The sequence below is a fragment of the Podarcis vaucheri genome (genome assembly GCF_965113315.1).
Source record: "Podarcis vaucheri genome assembly, chromosome: 9".
NCBI lineage: Eukaryota > Metazoa > Chordata > Lepidosauria > Squamata > Lacertidae > Podarcis > Podarcis vaucheri.
This window is the reverse complement of record NC_138767.1, coordinates 59,415,383-59,435,324: the sequence shown is the minus strand read 5'-3', so window position 1 is coordinate 59,435,324 and position 19,942 is coordinate 59,415,383. Positions and strand designations below refer to the sequence as shown.

At 44.4% G+C, this 19,942-nt stretch overlaps 1 protein-coding gene across 1 annotated transcript in view; it reads right to left on the bottom strand.

Moving 5' to 3' along the window:
* Positions 1–7,975: 7,975 nt before the first annotated feature.
* The window catches only part of SLC30A9 (solute carrier family 30 member 9), a 33,109-nt gene continuing 21,142 nt past the window's right edge, over positions 7,976–19,942 (bottom strand). The window contains exons 10-18 of the mRNA XM_082238257.1: positions 19,547–19,602; positions 16,675–16,810; positions 16,008–16,047; positions 15,066–15,137; positions 14,624–14,731; positions 12,733–12,898; positions 12,375–12,504; positions 10,905–11,018; positions 7,976–9,043 (exon numbers count right to left, since the gene is read on the bottom strand). Of these exons, the coding sequence (XP_082094383.1) occupies positions 8,999–9,043; positions 10,905–11,018; positions 12,375–12,504; positions 12,733–12,898; positions 14,624–14,731; positions 15,066–15,137; positions 16,008–16,047; positions 16,675–16,810; positions 19,547–19,602 (867 nt within the window). The 3' untranslated portion in view covers positions 7,976–8,998. The remainder of the gene's footprint in view (positions 9,044–10,904; positions 11,019–12,374; positions 12,505–12,732; positions 12,899–14,623; positions 14,732–15,065; positions 15,138–16,007; positions 16,048–16,674; positions 16,811–19,546; positions 19,603–19,942) is intronic.

Genomic DNA, 19,942 nt, shown 5'->3' with positions numbered 1-19,942 from the left:
ATATCCATAAAAATGGAAGGGAGCAGACCTTGGCCTAGTGTTAGTGTAACCGGCACAAAACTGACATAGGTTGATCATTCATCCATCCATCCCTAGCCTCATAGTAACATCTATAAAGAGGAACCATTTGGGTCAAGTCAGAGAGATGGTTGCGTCTCACCACAGGGTTTTCACTCCATGAGGGCAAGTGATCTATATGATGCATGTGAATACTCTCAACAGACATTACTTTTGTGGGCAAGGCTAGAGCAGCTGCTACATCATGCTGGCAACACAGTAAGATCTAAAGGATGCTTTAAGTGTTACTTTAGCAGTGTGTGCTCCTCCCACAAGGCTCCAGTGATGTCAGCAGAACTAGGCCACGTAAATGGAGCCAGATGCAACTCCTTTCCATCCCTTCTTGGGAACTGGGGCCATGGTGTGGTGTTGGCAGGTTATCAACCAAATAAGCCTATGCTATTCCAGCCTCCACACCATTGAGGCAGCGAAGGAAAGCACCCTTCGTTTGGACAGTAACCATGCACTGCCGCTTCCAGCATTGCAGAAAATTGTAGCGATAAAACCTATTGCTTGCTTCCCAAAGCCTCATTGCAGCAATGCTAACCACTCCATTCAAAATCTCTTGAAGGTAGAATGCCTAGAATATTTAAATTGGCAGCATAAGCAGTGTTTAATCCAGCTGAAGGATTCAGTCGTGAAAGTTTGAAAATTCAGCGCAAGTGACAGACCTCAGTAGGAGAGCAGTTTCAAAAGCTTTACTGTCAAAATTGGCCATGAAATCTACTTCTCATTTAAGGTGCTCCACCCTTTAAACAGTTTGCCTGAACATTGACACTTGTTCAGCTTTCTTAGCTGTGCTCTTTTAACACTAGTGTAAACATGCACACACTCAGACATGGGGAAATACTCTTTTGGAGCTCATCTTGTACAAAACCACTCTTGCCTCCTTATTCTAACCACAGAACATATTCTCATTCACTGTTAAGGCCTTGCACTGAGAACGCAATCCCAATGCCTCAGAGCTCAGAAATAGTAATAGGATAACTATGGAGCCGAACATTTGCTGTCACCAGTGACGTAGCATGAGTTGCCAGTGCCCAGGGCACCACTTGCCAATAGGCTGGAAAGAAGGGCAAAAGCTTGGCGACCTACGCTAGTGGCAGCCCCGTGAGCATTAAGCACAGTGGGACGGGGGATTGGTTGGGAGCAGGTATCTTTCTAAAACCTTTGCAGAGGATGCCCTAGCAACTGGCCCTTGCCCAAATCCTCTCCTCAGTCATATGTGCATTTGCAATATGGAGGAAAGAATGAAAGCCCCCGACCTACAACCTGAAATGATACCGTCCAAGATCAGTTTTACCACTTACATAATGCTTGGCAGTCAGAACAGCTTACGGTGTTGAGCTGCTGTTTTCTCTCCGTTCTGCAGCAATATAATAATAATATTAATAATATTAATAATAATAATATTGATAATAATATTAATAATAATAATTTATTTATACCCCGTCCATCTGGCTGGACTTCCCCAGCCACTCTGGGCGGCTTCCAAAAGAATACTAAAATACTGTGATACATCAAACATTAAAAGCTTCCCTAAACAGGGCTGCCTTCAGATGTCTTCTAAAAGTCTGGTAATTGTTGTTCCCTTTGACATCTGATGGGAGGGTGTTCCACAGGGAGGGCGCCACTACTGAGAAGGCCCTCTGCCTGGTTCCATGTAACTTGGCTTCTCGCAGTGAGAGAACCGCCAGAAGGCCCTCGGTGCTGGACCTCATTGTCCGGGTAGAATGATGGGGGTGGAGACGTTCCTTCAGATATACTGGACCAAGGCTGTCGGTTTTACCTCAGTTAAACCACTTTTAGCCTTCTGTTTTACGGCACCGCATCTGGTTTGGGCTTCCTCACTAGAATAGGGATAGCCAGCATACCATGGATACAACTCCCATCAGCCTCAGCCAGCAGCTAGGGATGAGGTGAGTTGTAGTCCTCAACAGAGCAAGATGGCTGCCTCTGCTCTAGGATCTCTTCAATTATCAACAGACTTTTAAAACATAATAATATAAAAAACCCTCAAATTACTTCCTCCCAACCCACAACTACCACCTTTCTTCCCAGTACATTTGACTGATTGCCCAACCCTTTCATGGCAGCCTCTACTGTACATACAAGCAACAGCAATTCATGGGTTCAAATGCCATAGCAATTCCATTGGCCTCTGGGGAAATATGTCATTTGCCTTATTCTTTCTGAATCTTCCTCCCATTTCTGTAGCAGCTTTTGAAGCTTGTGTATCACTTCTGTACGGACCCCAGTGCCGACATGCCTTTGCTCTATTTTCTATGACAAAATATTTGTGGCCATACTGTGACCAAGAACTCATTACTCCTAATATTCCTCTCGTTCTCGTGTCGTCGATTCTATTAACAATTTGTCCTGTGTCAAGTAAATGAGACCTAGGGATAGACAAATTCCTGATGCTGTACAAAGTGAATAGTGTAATATAGGCTAGTATGTTTTGGTGAGGATTTCTATAGGACGTGTGAATTGTTTTCTATGTGACATCAGGCTACACCTTTCTTTTAAGGAAGTAAGTGCATAAAAGTTTAGACAACTTTTTAAAAACAGTGAATATTTTTTGATTATAAAGAGACATTTGTTACTAGAGTTTACTATTTCAAGTGTTAACTCTTATTTAAATATTGGGTTTTTATTACTACATGCCTCCATTTGTTCTGTTGCATAAGAGTGCACAATAATAATAATAAAAATAAAAACAGCCTCTGCCTTGTGTTTGGTGTGCAGAATGTTTATCAAGCATTCCACAAATGGGGAGACACCGCAGAAATGGCCCATTTTTGTGCTACCACCTTCCGGACATCACTTGGAGGAGCCACACGAAGGAAAGCCTCAGATGATGATCACAGGATTTGGGTCGGTTCACATGGGGAGAGGCAGTCCTTGAGGTATTGCAGTCCTGAACCGGCTTTATAGGCCAAAAGCAGCACTCTGAATTGGGCCCGGAAACTAATTCGCAGCCAGTAAATTTGGGGCAGGATTGGTGCAATACGCTCAAACCATCTTGCCCCAACCTGGTCTTCGAATTGAGGTTTTCGAACCGTCTTCATCAGAGGCAGCCCAACGTTGTCCAATTCACTCAAAAGTGGTGCCAAACACCTGCAAGGTTTGGCAGTGCAAAAATCTAATCTAGAAGTTACCAGAACATAGACAACAGAAGTTAGGCTATCCCTGTCCAGATAGGGGTGTAGCTGGGCCACCAGCCGAAACTGATGGAAGGCACTCCAGGCCACTGAGGCCAACTGAGCCTTGAGCGACAGCAAAGGATCCAGGAGGACCCCCAAGCTATGAACCTGCTTTTTCAGAGGAAGTGTAACCCCATCAAGAGCAGGTGACATCCCATCCATCTGGTCTAGGGAACGACCCACTAACAGTGCCTCAGTCTGATCTGGACTGAGCTTCAGTTTGTTGATTCTCATCCTATCAATTGCCGAGGCAAGACTGCTGGGAGTAAACACAGTAACAGTCTAAAAGTGTTTTTTAAAGGTACAGACCCCCACCATCTCCTTATGGGGGTGTCTGCATATGGCCTAAGTACCACATACTAATTTTGCTATTCAGTTCAATATATAATTTAAGGGGATTGCCTCAGTAAGCAAGTTTTTGCAGAAAGAGGGAGGTATCTGAGCTCAGGTGGGCTCAGGCTATTCGCTGAAGCCCAAACAGAGGCTGCCACAACATGAGCAAATCAACTGTCAGAAATGCTATTTCATTACTCAAGCATGAGTTACGCATGTGCATTGGACTCTGACTAAACCCATGGTGAAGTGGGGTGCTTCTGAGATATCTAGGACTTGGCAAAGGTCAAGGGGGATCCCTCCAAGGTGACACAAGTCAAAATGAGGAACCCTGAGTTGTTCATAGCACAGTGGCAATCCAGACATAGGAAGAAAATGGTGCAGAAAAGGATCTGCTGGAAGCAAAAGCAAGCTTAATATAATGCCATTTGAAAGATACCAGGGAGGGACAGGTCAAGAGAGTGATCCAAGGGGAGTTATTTGATTCAGAATGTTAATCCCTTAGTTGTTCCCAGGTCTGCATAAAGTGTGTACATGCTAATTTTTATCTGTATAGGTGCAAATCTAGGTTTTCCCCAAATTCAGCTCAGAAAGACTATGCAATTCTGTCCAAACTCACTGTCACAAGTACGGCACAATTACATTCAATGCAACCCCTTGGAAAATGAACGGGACTTCTGTAAACGCAGGTGTCAAGCACATCAGACTTGCGGTCGATTTTACAACATAAAAATATATCTGCAGATTCACCATTTTATTCCATGTCTTCAGTACACCAGATGAAGCTTGTTTGGCTAAAAAACATAAATACATATCCTGAAATTTGGTCTGGCTGCCATGATTGGTACACAGATGGGAGAAAAAGAAAAATCAAGGTGTGTCTTCATAAAATACATTTGCATAGAAACCACATCGAATGCATTCATGAAAGCAAACCAAAAATGTGTGATGAAGTGGACTGGAGTCCATGAAAGGGTATGCCATTATAATAATGTGTTTTAAAGTGCCACAGGACTCTCTGTTGTTGTTTTCAAACCAAAAGCACAAAAAATTGTCAATTTAGTTAACTATACTAACTACAAGACTGCATTAAAACCGGCGTTAACAGTTTTCACAGACGGTTGGGAAATATCTTGTTAAAATATTGTACCCAGGAAATTACGCTGTGACGTGCAATATCAAAAATTTCAGGTATCATCCATCCAAAATCTCCAGAACTGCTCACAAGGTGTCATTCAAAAACTCATGGCATTGAGCCAGTATTTATGCTGTTTAGCTGCAGTTGCTCATAGCCTTCAAGATTCCAATTCTCAGGTTCCACCATTGCCCCACTTGACATTCTGCTGCCTAACCCAAGGCTCTTCAGGCTTCTATAACAGAGATGCAGAATGTGTGGTTCTCCAGATACTGCTGGATTACAGCCCCTTCATCCCTTGCTATTGGCCATGCCGGAAGGGATGATGTTTTGTTGGCAGTCCGCGACATCTAGAGGACCACAGGTTAGCCTTGCTTGCTCTACAACATCAGAACCATCCATGGCATCAATAAAAAGGTAGGCAAAAAAGATCACACCTTAACAGCTCAAAGAGCTAAGACCACAAAGCAGAAGACAAACATACGAGTACCAAATACAACCCCAGTTCTGCATACAGTCTATAAAAAAATATTTTGTAGATCTTGGGCCAGTGCTCACTGTGCATAATAAAGAACGACAACTCAGAGAATCCCGAATAAACATTCTTTCCATTATTATTCCACACAATTAATTCCATGAAAAGTGGATTGCCAGTATGACTGGTCAGCAAAACTATGTGCAAACTTCTATTTCACAGTGGTTTGGACATGAGACGCATGGCCATCAGAAGATTACTGTTCACAAATATCAGAGGGTTCCCCCCCTCCTTGTTGTTTGTTTCATTCAGATGTCAGTACCACATCAACAATCTCTTCCACGGTGAGGCATGTGCAGATACCTAAATGCAGTTGTGTGCAACTTTTTACTGCAAGCAAGGATTTGTGGAGTGGAATCTTTACCCAACAGATTAGAATAGGGACAGAATGAGCAGGGACACTTCTACCCAAGCAGACTCTCTTCTTCCCAAGGCAGGTTGAGATGTTGAGACAAGAGATGAGCATTTATCCCATAATCCCAATGAGAGTCAAGGATGGCCCTCATTCCAACAGCCATTCAGCCCACTCTAGTCTTGGCCTATGCAAGGAGGACACTCCAGCTCAGGGGTTTCCCAAACTTGGGTCTCCAGCTGGTTTTGGACTACAACTCCCATCCACCCTATCTAGTGGTCAGGGATAATGGGAACTGTAGTCCAAAAAAGTTGCAGACCCAAATTTGGGAAACCCTGCTCTAGCTGCTTCCCAATCCTATCCCCTCCCAGGCACTTTTTACACCCTTGCTCAGGCATATAACTAAGAACGACCTGCCCCACACTTGGAGAACCACTGAAGAACCAACCTTTACAGATCAGAACATGCTGTGCTGGCTGGGCCAATGCAGTTCAAAACATCTAGAGGGCATTCACAAGCGCAGGAGAAGACCACTCACCAGCAGGAGATCAAAGGCCACTGCTGATTGATTACAGTGCACTACAAATAAGAATTCACTGTCTATTAAAGTTTATACAGATATTTACACCTTACCTTCAAACAGAGCACTAAGTTACACTTTTAACAATCACATTTGTAACTGTATTATTAATCTAGTATGAAGTCTAAAGCCAGCCTTGCAAGTAAGTCTGCAAAGGGTAGCAGCCCAGACAATTCATCCTGGTCTGCCTCCATTTACTTGGAACCCAAAACAAACAACTTTTAAGTTTCCCTGCCCATTTGCCTAGAGGAGATTCCTACCTGCCACGTGTAACCAACTGAGTGACCATTTGCAAACCCACCCGAAGCACACTTTGCGAGGAAACGAAGCTCCCCTTGAAATAATGTCCCTATACTTCTCTTGATCCATAAGACGCTCTCAGGAGACAGAACCATTCAATAGATGTGCATATGTAACTGAATGTTACATCTCTGTTTGTTTTAATGTGCATACCTCTTTAACCTTTGCATCTACCAGAGGTGTGTGCAGAGAAGCTCCCTGTATGCTGGAAGATGCCTGTTTGAAGTGCAAATCATTGAAAAACAGGTTGCCCATAATATAGTTTGGGGGGTGAGGAGGACACTCAGCTGCAATTAAGCATTTACTAAGAAATTGCCCTTGAGAAATCAAGATTTAAAAAACCAAAGAGCGCCTTTACTTCTAAATTTATGTAATAAAGTTATCGTTACGTACTAATTACAATATGTACATTTCTGAAACCTAAAATCCAAAACAGTACCATAAAAATGCATGCTGTTGTTAATTTTCATGTTGTCAAGAGGCATGCTAGTTCAAAGTTACATTTACTTTTGTCATTGGCCTTTATTGGCATAAGTTACGTTTACTTTAAAAAGCGACATTTTAAATTTAGAAAGTAAGCCAATGCTGATCCATTTTGGTCTCCAGCACAGTTGTTTTAAAAATTATTATTATCCATATATCTTGCTTTGCACAGCAGGTTTATGTATCATTGTTCCACGGCACTAACAAGGCCACTGAATCTGGGGATTCAGCCTTCAGGCCAAAGTCATTCCAATAAGCAACTCCTATTTTTAAAAAGTACCTCCCTTACAATGCAACTTTACCACTGAAGTTTCGCTTACTGAGAGCTGGCTGTCACGTGTGTGCACATCACATTTGCAGACATCAAATGGTGACACATTTCTATAAAAGTCATCACAGATCCAGGACTAAAGACGGATAAAATTGCATGACATTACCTAGCAACAAAGTCAGCTTACACACCGAGTGCTGAGTGATGCATATATGTCTGTGTGAACCAGCCCCAAACCTGCATGATTCATGTTCAGTTTTAGCCTCTGCTAACGATAAAGGTTACAGTCCTCTTATACCACTTACCCTCAGAGTACATTTCCTCTGACTTTTACAAAATTCGTCCAAGTTAAATAGTGCCAGGATTGTCATCCAGCCTCAAGAGCTTACAATCTGGATTCCTGCTTCTTCCTGGCTCCCACTGCAAACAATATTCAAAGCCCCAGTACTGAACTTTCTACATTTAAGTGAACTGTCACTGTTTTATTCCCCACAGAAGAGAAGTTTCATGTTATAAACCATAGCTTGCCATTCAGAGCGACATAAGCAGTGCAAGTTATAAATAAATATTCTGGCTGGAATCCAAATGGTTGCTTCCAATTCTGCTTCGTGCTGTTCTAGAGGGATTTTGGACTGTCTCTTCTTCTTCAAAAAGCAGAGGCATTAAATTATTGTGGAGCTGATAATATATATATATATATATATATATATATATATATATATATATACACTACCCTCTGTTTTGAAAACAGTTTGCTGTTTAAGAAACACAAGTCTAAAGTCATCCTAGGTGTATGGAATTGGTTGCACAGTTGTTTGGATTTTGGAGCCTCTTTATAAATAGCCTCAATGCATTTTAGAGCATGCTAAATGTTCCACACCAGATGGATAATAAAATAATACCACCCTAAGATTCTGAATAGAAGGTGATGCCATCCCACAATTGCCCCCCACACCATTCCAAGTGAAACCTGCAACTTTCACCCAGGGGATTAGGCTGAACTATTAGGGAGACGCAACACAGCAGTGGCTACAAAACAATACCATTTCCCCCGATTTCACGGGTGGAATATTTGCAGGCTTTGGTGGGAGCAACTATTGGACCACAACGCTAATGTAAGGAAGGAGCCATAGGACAAGTTTCTATTTACTCATACACTCTCTGCACGTTTGCTCTAGAACAACGAATGGGATCGCTCGAGTGGGTCTGATCAAATTGTCAAGAACCATCAAAACACTATAAGAAGGAAGGTTACCAGCTCATGATACTGGGGGAAAGGACAGAATTCTCATTACGTTCATAACATGAAAAGCCAGAGAAGGCGACAGAATTGGAACACAGCCATTTGACTCAAGGAGGGGCGAAGCCTTTAAAATTGGGCGTGGAGCTCTAATATACGCTTAAGAATAGCAGCTGCATCAGAGCTAATGTGCAAATGAGATACAAAACCTTGGTCTAGGGCAGCAAATATATAGTGTGCAATTTCAGAAACTGACATTTCAATAACTTATTTAAATTAAAAGTTTCTAGTCCCAAATATTTCTCTCCGCTACGCTTTCAGGCGGCAACCAGCTGTCCTGGAAAACCAGTTCAAAGGAAGCCGTTCACTCTGGGAGGAAAACCAGCACTGAGAGAATCGGAAAGCTGAAATGTGATGACATCTTTTGAGATCCCGGCAGTTTCGGATGCTGCTCCGTTCCTCAGTTTGGCCGATCCGGAAGACTTTAAAAGCTGCTTCCGTGAAGACTACAATATTTCCAGATCCACGTGGCGCACCTCAGGATTCAATTTCTGAAATGAAAACCATAATGCTTTTAAACAAGCACGTGGGAAGAATGTCAACACCGCACAATGGATCAAATCTTGGATTTGAGTTGAGGCAAGGACCCGAGTTCAGAGCTCTGCTCAGAGGCTCTCTTGGCAGCCTGGAGTGATTCACTTCCCCAGGCTGAGTGAGGAGAGGATAAAAAGGGAGAATCCCATGTACACGGTCCCGAGCTCCCTGGAAGAAGCGTGTGATCAGTACTGAACACATGCAAAATAAATAATTCGGATTTAACATTTTATTATTCCATCCTGTCTCTGAGGAGCTCAGGGTCGTTTCCATGGTCTTCTTGGACACTCACGTTACCATGAAAAACTGCCTGCGAGGTTAAGAGATAACAAGTGACCAGAGGCCATATGACACGTTCCACAACTGAGCAGGGACCTGAATCCAGGTCTCCCCTTCCAAATTCAACACTCCACTCACTGCTCCACTTTTGTCCTCGTGGACTTGCTGATTACGTTTCTGGGCAAGTAGAATCATAGAAGAGTTGGAAGGGAATCTAAACCAAAGCATCCATGACCGTGAACAACAAATTCTTGATGTAGGCATCCTCAGATACTTCTTCGGAAGTGCTCCCTTCCATCGCAGTGGGGCTTCTTCAGGAGGCTGTTCCCAAAACAAGGTGGCCAGAGAAGCCAACACAAGAGCCTTGAGGCCAGTCATGGGGAGCCTCCAGCCTCTGGGCCTCTCTGATTCTGGACCTTGGGGCTCTTCCCAGGCCACACACCATCCCTGTACTCTCTGCACTTGGTGCCTGGCTGGAAGGTGTCCCTGAACTTTGATCATGCATCTTTCTTTGCCTGGCCTTTGGAGGTAGGGCAACTACAGTATTTATCGCTCCATAAGACACACTTTTTTCCTCTTAAAATCTAAGGGGAAATGTCTGTGCGTCTTATGGAGCGAATGTGTGGTCCCTGGGGCTGGGGGGGGCCTGGGCTTCCCCCACCAGCTCCGACAAGCTCCTGAGCAGCTCTGGGGTAGCCTGCGGAGCCTCTGCAGGGCAGCGGGGAGCCTTCATCCCGCTGCCCTGTGGAGGCTTCGCACAGCTATCCTTGGCTTTTGCGGGAGGTGGTGGAAGGGACAGAGTGAGGCTCTCTCACTTCCTCCACCTCCCGCAAAAGCCCCCAAGAGCCGCGTTCCCTTTAAAGAGCTGCGCGGAGTGTGTGTGTGGCTCCTGGGGGCTTTTCCCTGAGGAGGGCTGCCCTTTTCCCTCCACGGGGAAAAGCCCGCAAGCGCCGCACACATGCTCCACGCGGCTCATGAAAGGGAGCGCTGAGCAGAGCCTGGGATGCAGACAGGCTCTGTTCAGCGCTCCCTTTAAATAATTCCCCCCCCCCTTGAATCCCCCCCTCCAAAAAAAGTAAGTGCGCCTTTTGGTCAGGTGCGCCTTATGGAGCGAAAAATACGGTAGCTTGCTTTTGCATCTGGCCCACCACCAATGTGCGGCCCCCAGAATGTTGTCCATAAGGGAATGTTCGCCCCTGGACAGAAACAGGGTTCCCATCCCTGCTCTGGGTCTTTGTTTACAACGTTTTAACCACCCGTGAACCTGAAATGGGCATATTCGCCTAACGAAGCCTCAGTTATGGAAGGAAATCATTTCCTGCCGAGGCAGGTTCAGCAAAGAAGTACATAGAAGACTCACAGAATCACTGAGTTGGAAGGGACCCTGAGGATCATCTAGTCCAACCCCCTGCAACGCAGGAATATGCAACTGTCCCTTGCGGGGATCGAACCTGCAACCCCAGTGTTATCAGTGCCACACTCTAGCCAACTGAGCTATTCAGCTGATTCCTTCTCCCTTTTCACCAGCCAAACTCTTACCTTCAGCTCTTTCTCAAGCCGGTCGACTTCTGCCCCTAGCGTGTCAATTATATTTTCGCCATGTTTCAGCATGAAATTCTCTAATTCTTCAGGAGTCGTCACCTGCTGGATTTCCTGCCGTGAAGTTAAGCAAGCAAGCTTTAAAAAGCGGCAAGGGGGGAAATAACAAATAGGCTTTCCTATCTTGTAAACGCAAAGACTTTTTCACGTAACGAGTAATGCCATGCCTCAAAAAATGGGAGCACAAACCTATTTTCACTAACTGCTTAAACTCAAGTGTTGGCACAGAACTGGACTGTCAGCTGGCAGTGGTATCTATTAACTGGCTACATTCATGTTGTGTGTATTCCAAGTTTCTGAGCAGGTGCAGAAAATCCACAGAGCTAAGGACCCTTGAGAACCTCGGGCTTTTATTTACTTTTTTTAAAAAGCAAGTTTCTAATGCTTACAGGTGCAAGGTTAAGCTTCAAAGCATCGCCTGGTGAAATCTCCAAAGCCAGAATTTTATTTGAACTTTTGGTAGGGAGGTGATAAAGCATGGGCAGCTTGCTGTCCTTCTCCAGAAATGCAGAAACATGCTTACAACCACTAAGGAGAGGAAGACAAACTTGCTTAAACTGCACTACTCACTCAGGCTGCAGAATCCCCAGTGCAGAATATGAATTAGCTTAGCACAGCTTTCTGTTTAACTAGATGTTACAAGTAGACCCCATTATTATACACCGTTCACAATATCCTTCATTTTTAAGAACACACTTCTTAGAAGTTAATAAGGCTTCCTTTTAAAAAAACACACACACACACAAAAGGATAAGTTTTATGGTAATGAAAACCATACCACGTTAAAAACTGAATTATCAGAGCAGAACTAAATACAAAGGACACGATCCAGGCAAAAGTTAGCCTTTTACATTCCATTTGTTTTAACTTTCCTAGAGCTGAATGTTTGTGAACATTCTAAGGCATCACATCAGCTCAGTCAAAAAATAATCCCCTTCTCATTAATGTAGGATTAAACAATTCCTCATTTATGTTGTTGTGAGCTGTGAAGTAAAGCTACATTGTAAATAATTCCCTGTTGTATTTACAGTGGAACCTCGGTTGTCAAACATCTGTTGACAAATGTTTCGGCTTTTGAATGCCAAAACCCCAGAACTGCTTCAGTTTTCGAACGATTTTAGGAAGCCAAACATGCTTCCGTTTTGAGTTTCCCTGTTTGTACTGAGGCTTCCGCATTCAGTTTTCAAAAGTTTCGGAAGTCGAACGGTCTTCTGGAACAGATTATGTTCGAAAACCGAGATTCCACAGCTTGAGGTTCCACAGCTTGAAAACCCACAAGGCAGATTTGTATACAGCCTATAAACTTTAGATGAATTGTGTATAAATACAAAGTACATATACCACTGATCTGGGGGTTTTAAGTGCACTTAAGAAAAACTACTGAAAACAACCACGCGTATTTATGCATACTTGTAGCAGCTGTTCAATGTCTTGTTTCTCCAGGTAAGACCGAGTAACAACCCGTCCATCAAAGTCGACTTCTGCTTTGAATCTCACTTTACTCATTCCCATATCTGTGGCTTTAACATCATGAATGGCTCTGAGATAAATATTTTGTAGGATGTGGTGGGACAAAGCAAAAACAATTAGGCGTTTCAAACTGCCCAAGCAAATGGCCACATGACCCAAAACTGACTTTCTTCCCATAAAAATAAATAAATTCCAAAGTTAACTTGAAAGAAGTCATCATTCCACCCATTACATGCTCTGTCTTTACTGTTGATGGTTTTTGCCATCAAACAGGTCCTTCCCTACCCAACTCTCTTACCTTACAGCAGGATCACTTTCCAGTAACTCTGTAAGTTTCTGTAGCTGGTCAGGTTGGATGGATCTTCCCAGCAGAGCTTCAGTGTTGGTGTAAATAAGGAAGGCTGATACAGCTCCCAGCAGTGTCCCCACACCAAGGGACCCAAGACTGTCGTAGTATGGGTTACCTGAAAGGATACACACAGACACAAATTCATTTCTCAAAAGGGATTCCTGTTGTGTGCCTTCTCCATTTCTCTCGGTGGAGATGATCACTTAGGGATGAAGCTAGCCACGCTATGCGGCACTCACACTTTTCGCTACGTAACCTGATGTCGTGGATTGGTTGGGTGCAGAGGAATGATGGAAGAACCAGCTGGAGAAACACCAAGGGAAGAAGGCTCAGAGCCCAGGGATTGGTGGCGGGAGAACGATGAGTGGGCAGATGGAGAAGACTGGGGAGGGAAGAGGTGCTGGAAGCTGAAGAGGCAACAGGGCTTAGTGAGCTGGGAGAGTATGTGGCAGAGAGGAGCCCAGAATCAGAGGCAGAAGCTGAAGCAGAGGAGGAGGGAGGCCAAGAGGCAGAAGGGAGTCTGGCTGGTGAAGACTCACAGGTGTCTGCAACAAGCTCCCCTCCCCGCTTATCTCCCAGGACCAGAAGAGGCATGAAACAGGAGGAGGAGAGGTTGGCTTCATATAGGCACAGTCTCCAATTGCTTGGGGGAACCCTGGAGAGGAGGGAATTTAGACGGTTGCGTGGAGGTGGGGACTTTCACTCTCAGCAACTGATCCTACTTGCCCAGGAGGGGCAAGACTGAATGGGGATGAGCTTCTGTGGTCATTAAAAGGTAAAGGTAAAGGGACCTCTGACCATTAGGTCCAGTCGTGACCGACTCTGGGGTTGTGCGCTCATCTTGCTCTATAGGCCAAGGGAGCCAGCGTTTGTCCGTAGACAGCTTCCAGGTCATGTGGCCAGCATGACTAAGCCACTTCTGGCGAACCAGAGTAGCACACGGAAACGCCGTTTACCTTCCCGCCAGAGCGGTCCCTATTTATCTACTTGCACATGATGTGCTTTTGAACTGCTAGGTTGGCAGGAGCTGGGACCGAGCTCACCCCATTACAGGGAGCTCACCCCATTACAGGGATTCGAACCGCCGACCTTCTGATCGGCAAGTTCTAGGCTCTGTGGTTTAACCCACAGCGCCACCCGCGTCCCCTCTGTGGTCATTAGACTCCAACAAGTCTGTGCAGACTGCATTCTTGCTAAAAAAAAGTTCACTCCAACTTGCCCAGTGTGATTTACTGCCGGCTTGCTCCCAACGCCACTTAATGGATGGGACAAGAGTGAAAAATGTAAGTTACAGTATTACGCAATTCACACATCACTAACCAGAATTGTGAGGAGGGAGTTAAGGATGTAGGAGCAGAAATGGCCAATTAAGGTCTCCATTTAATTAAAATTGCTCTAACCCGCTCTTCGGGAGAAAACGTTGTATTAATCATGATCAATAATCATGCTTAAAAAACACACACAGCCAAGATAGCCCCTGCCCGCAGACTTACAGTCTAAAAGTCATGACGAAAAAGGAAAATTGCATGAGAATGGAAGAGCAAAAGTAGAATGCTGTCAGAACATTGCACAAGATCAGTGGGGTTCTAGACTAGCCTTGACCCCAACATGCAATTTTTCTATGTGCAAGGGTTTTGCAGAAGCAGGATTCAAATCTCCAACCTGCAGCACTCCAGTCCAGGAAAGTTTTGTCTACTTATCCTCAGTTTGTTTTAAGCACTTGACTATTACTGGGGGTTTTTTGCCAATTGCCTTAGAAGAAGATTAGCTTCTTCTAAATTGCCTTGCTTGCAAGTTAGAAGAAAGTTCTGCCAGGACTCAAACTCACAGAAAGGCTTACCTGTAAGAGAAGTCAGACCCATACAAGTAGCAGCTAATGTCACGCCCAGAACGGCTGCGGTATCTTCTAGCAACACAACATTTGTGCTGGGATCACGAGCCTGCATGACTGAAGATTGAACATGGGTGCAACAGTGAGGTGCTGACATAGCCACACAAGAGTTAAACAAATGAAAACTTGCCAAAGCTTTTAATAAAGTGTTTGCTGCAAAGTAGAGTTAAATGTTGATAATGTTTTAAAATATGATTCTACGGACATCTCAGAGTTCAACAGTTATTATTTCCTTGGTAGCAACAAATTCCAGGAAGCACTAATGAACGAAAAGGCTTTTCTTCCCATTTATGAACAATACAGGAGACATTAAGCTGTACAAATTCAAAATAAGTAAAACAGCTTCTTGCTATGTTTTACAAAATGAGTAAATTCATCTCATGTTACGTACCATATTGGTAGAAGGATACATCTCTGGCCCGAGCACTCCTTCGAATTTCATTTATAGCTACAAGAAGAGTAGCTGGAATAAAAGCGGTGAAATAATTGTTTCAGTAAGAGAAAGAACACAAGGGAAACATTTCAACTCCCGATGAAAAGAGAATGATGCCGGGTAAAACAGCAAAGAAAATACAATATAAGAAATAAAAGAAGCAATGGAAACACGAGTAAAAATCATACAGCATACAGTGTACTGCAATTGCTACAACAGGCCAATAATAATAATTAAGTGGTCCACTATCAGCAAACTTTCAAATGAGGAGGGGGGAGTTGGGGAACCACTGCTCTAGACTGAGTTAAGATATACAGTTCAGACTGACTGAACTGCCTGCAACTAAGGTTCTATATCCAATTCCTGCCTGTGACTTGACGACTGACTTGAGATGAGCCTAAGAATTTTGGGGGAACCGCCCTTCTTTAGTCCTCTGAATTGCAGATATCCAAGCCAATATCAGAGACTTGCTTTTTTCATCTGGTCTCTTTCAAAAGATGTTTGCTGTGCAATCCGAGAAGCCCATCAACAAAAATCCCCTCTCACAGCACCAGCTGTGCGTTTCTTTGCATCAAGTTCTTTAACATAAGTGATTTGATCAGCCCACCTAGATGCCAAATCACTAGTTTTATTTATAGATTTAAAAAACACTCTCCATGTCAGAAGTTAGGTGGGTGAGGCAAGCAGGAGTTGCATCCCCCAGGACACACACACACACACACACACACACACACAGCACTTTAGCTTTGCATCCTAAAGAGTTAAACTATAATAGCTTGAAATGTTATGTGCTTAATTTTGTATGCTCACTTAGAAGCATGTTCAAGCCTTAAAAAAATTATTAATGCATCAGCAAAGTAATGGCAAAGTAATAATGCATTTTCCCACTGGAATACATACCTCCTTCAGACACCAGTGATCCTGCTAAAATACAATAAGCCTAGAAGTAATAGGGGAGAATGTAGTTATACAGTAGAATGCCTTGGGGGAAAACAGTAGTTTGTTTTTTTCAGGAATAAAAAAGAACTTCCTATATTGTGAGACAAGACAGAAGCAGGAGAGCCAAAATATTAAAACTGTGGTAATCTCAAGAAGCACTCTAGTCTCCTGACTCATAGGCTAAAGGCCAGGACTGTGTTTTGCCAAACTGGTCAGACTATTACAATGGTGATACTCTGTAGCAGTAGTGACTTCCTAGTTCTGAAGCACATGTAACTCAGGCATACCATAATCTGCAACACTATTGACATACTGCATCCAAAATCAAAATGTTATTGTATCAAAAAAAAAGGAGTCCTAGCAGTAGTCTTTACAGCCTGAAAACATGCCCTACTTCTTGCAATACTCACTTAAAGACCAAGATGGATTACTTAATCTGCAGCCCAAATGCTGCCATTCCCCTGCCTTCCTCCCCCCAAAGTAAAAGAAGTTATCGAACACAGCAAGGCGAGCCCCGCAAAAACTACCCACTGTCTGTGTCCAACACTGCTGTTCTGCTAGCACAGCAGGCTAACGAAACGAAACTTCACTAAAGCATTGCAATTTTCAAAAGACGGTGACAACTCACCCAAAGAAGAGATTCTATGGGCTGAGGATTCATCAGACCTATGATGCCGTGATACCATGAAAGGCCTGCGCCCATCATGAAAATGCCAACGCCACTGATCAGGGATGCAATGTAGCGCATGTTTGTGAAGCCATATCTGGGTGGAGATTTGGGACAGGGAGGAGAGAGAGAGAAAGCATGCAATATTTGCGCACAAAATTCCTTTGTATGGAGGCAGACTGTTGGGTCCACCTAAGTCTGGACTGTCTCTATACTGACAAGCAGCCAGCTCTCTAGGGCATGGGTAGGCAAACTAAGGCCCAGGGGCCGGATCCAGCCCAATCGCCTTCTAAATCTGGCCTGCAGACGGTCCGGGAATCAGTGTGTTTTTACATGAGTAGAATGTGCCCTTTTATTTAAAATGCACCATTCCTCCTCTGCCCAGTCCCAGACACCAACGCACCCAAAATCACTATCTCCGTGATGCCATTCTCAGTAATCTTGGCTGCATCACAGTCGCTGTGGGGGGTGGGGGGAGGCTAAAGAGTGTGTCTGTGCAAGAAAGGGGGAGGGCTAGTTTGTGTGTACATGCGGATGGTGGCTAACAGATTGAGGTTGAATCCTGACAAGACAGAAGTACTGTTTTGGGGGGACAGGAGGCAGGCAGGTGTGGAGGATTCCCTGGTCCTGAATGGGGTAACTGTGCCCCTGAAGGACCCGGTGCGCAGCCTGGGAGTCATTTTGGACTCACAGCTGTCCATGGAGGCGCAGGTCAAATCTGTGTCCAGGGCAGCTGTTTACCAGCTCCATCTGGTACGTAGGCTGAGACCCTATCTGCCTGCGGACTGTCTCGCCAGAGTGGTGCATGCTATGGTTATCTCCCGCTTGGACTACTGCAATGCACTCTACGTGGGGCTACCTTTGAAGGTGACCCGGAAACTACAACTAATCCAGAATGCGGCAGCTAGACTGGTGACTGGGGGCGGCCGCCGAGACCATATAACACCGGTCTTGAAAGACCTACATTGGCTCCCAGTACGTTTCCGAGCACAATTCAAAGTGTTGGTGCTGACCTTTAAAGCCCTAAATGGCTTCGGTCCAGTATACCTGAAGGAGCGTCTCCACCCCCATCGCTCTGCCCGGACGCTAAGGTCCAGCGCCAAGGGCCTTCTGGCAGTTCCCTCATTGCGAGAAGCAAAGCTACAGAGGGCCTTCTCGGTAGTGGCGCCCACCCTGTGGAACGCCCTTCCAGCAGATGTCAAAGTGATAAACAACTACCTGACATTCAGAAGACATCTTAAGGCAGCCCTGTTCAGGGAAGTTTTTAACGTGTGATATTTTACTGTATTTTTGGTTTCTATGGAAGCCGCCCAGAGTGGCTGGGGAGGCTCAGCCAGATGGGCGGGGTATAAATAATAAATTATTATTATTATTATTATTATTATTATTATTATTATTATTATGCGCAGAGGAGGAAGGTATGTGCCTGTGTGTGCATTTCTGTGTTAAAGAGTGTATGTAAATAGATATCCGATGGACTCCAGCAAAGGACTTGCCCACTGCTTGGTCTGGCTTGCCCTGTGGCATGATCACCTGCTGTCATATATCGGCCTTGAAAGCAACGTGGCTGTCTGTCCCTGTCTTACAAGAAAAGGCAGAAACCTGATGTCTCCCCATGGTTTGGAGCCCGCTGGGTGGCTAAAAATCGTATCGGCTCTCATGTATTTTGAGGATGTTTAAAAAAACAAAAACAAAACCCTACTTAAGTGGGGTGTGGGGTATTCCCTGGTCCTGAATGGGGTAACTGTGCCCCTGAAGGACCAGGTGCGCAGCCTGGGAGTCAGTCTGGACTCACAGCTGTCCATGGAGGCACAGGTTAATTCTGTGTCCAGGGCGGCTGTCTACCAGCCCCACCTGGTACGCAGGCTAAGACCCTACCTGCCCGCGGACTGTCTCGCCAGATTGGTGCATGCTCTAGTTATCTCCCGCTTGGACTACTGCAATGCACTCTATGTGGGGCTACCTTTGAAGGTGACCCAGAAACTGCAATTAATCCAGAATTAGAATTAATCCACCAGCTAGACTGGTGACTGGGAGTTGCCACTGGGACCACATAACACCGGTCCTGAGAGATCTGCATTGGCTCCCAGTACGTTTCCGAGCACAAATGGCCTCGGTCCTGTATACCTGAAAGAGCGTCTCCACCCCCATCATTCTGCCCAGACACTGACATCCAGCGCCGAGGGCCTTCTGGTGGTTCCCTCATTGCGAGAAGTGAGGTTACAGGGAACTAGACAGAGGGCCTTCTCGGTAGTGGCACCTGCCCTGTGGAATACCCTCCCTTCAGATGTGAAGGAAATAAGCAGCTATCCTATCTTTAAAAGACATCTGAAGGCAGCCCTGTTTAGGGAAGTTTTTAATATTTAATATTTTAATAGTTCATGCTGTATTGTTTTTAACACTCGATTGGGAGCTGCCCAGAGTGGCTGGGGAAACTCAGCCAGATGGGCAGGGTGTAAATTATTATTATTATTATTATTATTATTATTATTATTATTATTATACAAAAGCTAACACAACCTAAATGGAAAACCTCAAAGACCATAGTCCATCATTGAAACACAATACTTTAGAACTTGTCATTTGCCACAAATCGCTTTCCAATATTGGCAGGTGCCAAAGAGAGGCGCACATGGACAAAACTGACCTTACATGTGAAAAGCCCAAACTACCAGCTGTTTTATCAAACCTGGAACCTGAACATATGCAGCGATACGTCGCAACGTTAAGTTGGAAACACTGAAAAGGTGTCCAGTTTAGGCTTCGAAAGACATTCTAAACTACTTTAGAAGTTAGGGACTTTTAAAACTAAAAAGGAAAAAAGACAACATACGGATGACTGGGATCTGGAGTCCTCACCGACTGACTGATTCCCAATGCTAGCAAAGCCTGGATATGAAAAGAAAGAAGAATTGGACAATTTCGAAATCATCAAAAGCTTTTGAAAAAGATTAAACAGAGAATGCCACTCTCTACACCGAAATGGCAAATATGACCGTGAGGATCAGGCACCAACATGACAAGAAATTCAGTCAAGAGTGGAAAAAGTTTATAGAATATCTTAAAGACCACTGTATATAATTAAAAACATTAGCAGGACTGTTGTGACACTTATAATGTAATATGAGTTAAGGTAAAAAAGGAGATTATTATTCATAATAATGAAAAATTGGAAACCAGGGGCATGGGGGAAGTCCAAGGGATCTGAGTAATCCCAGAAATGTAGAAA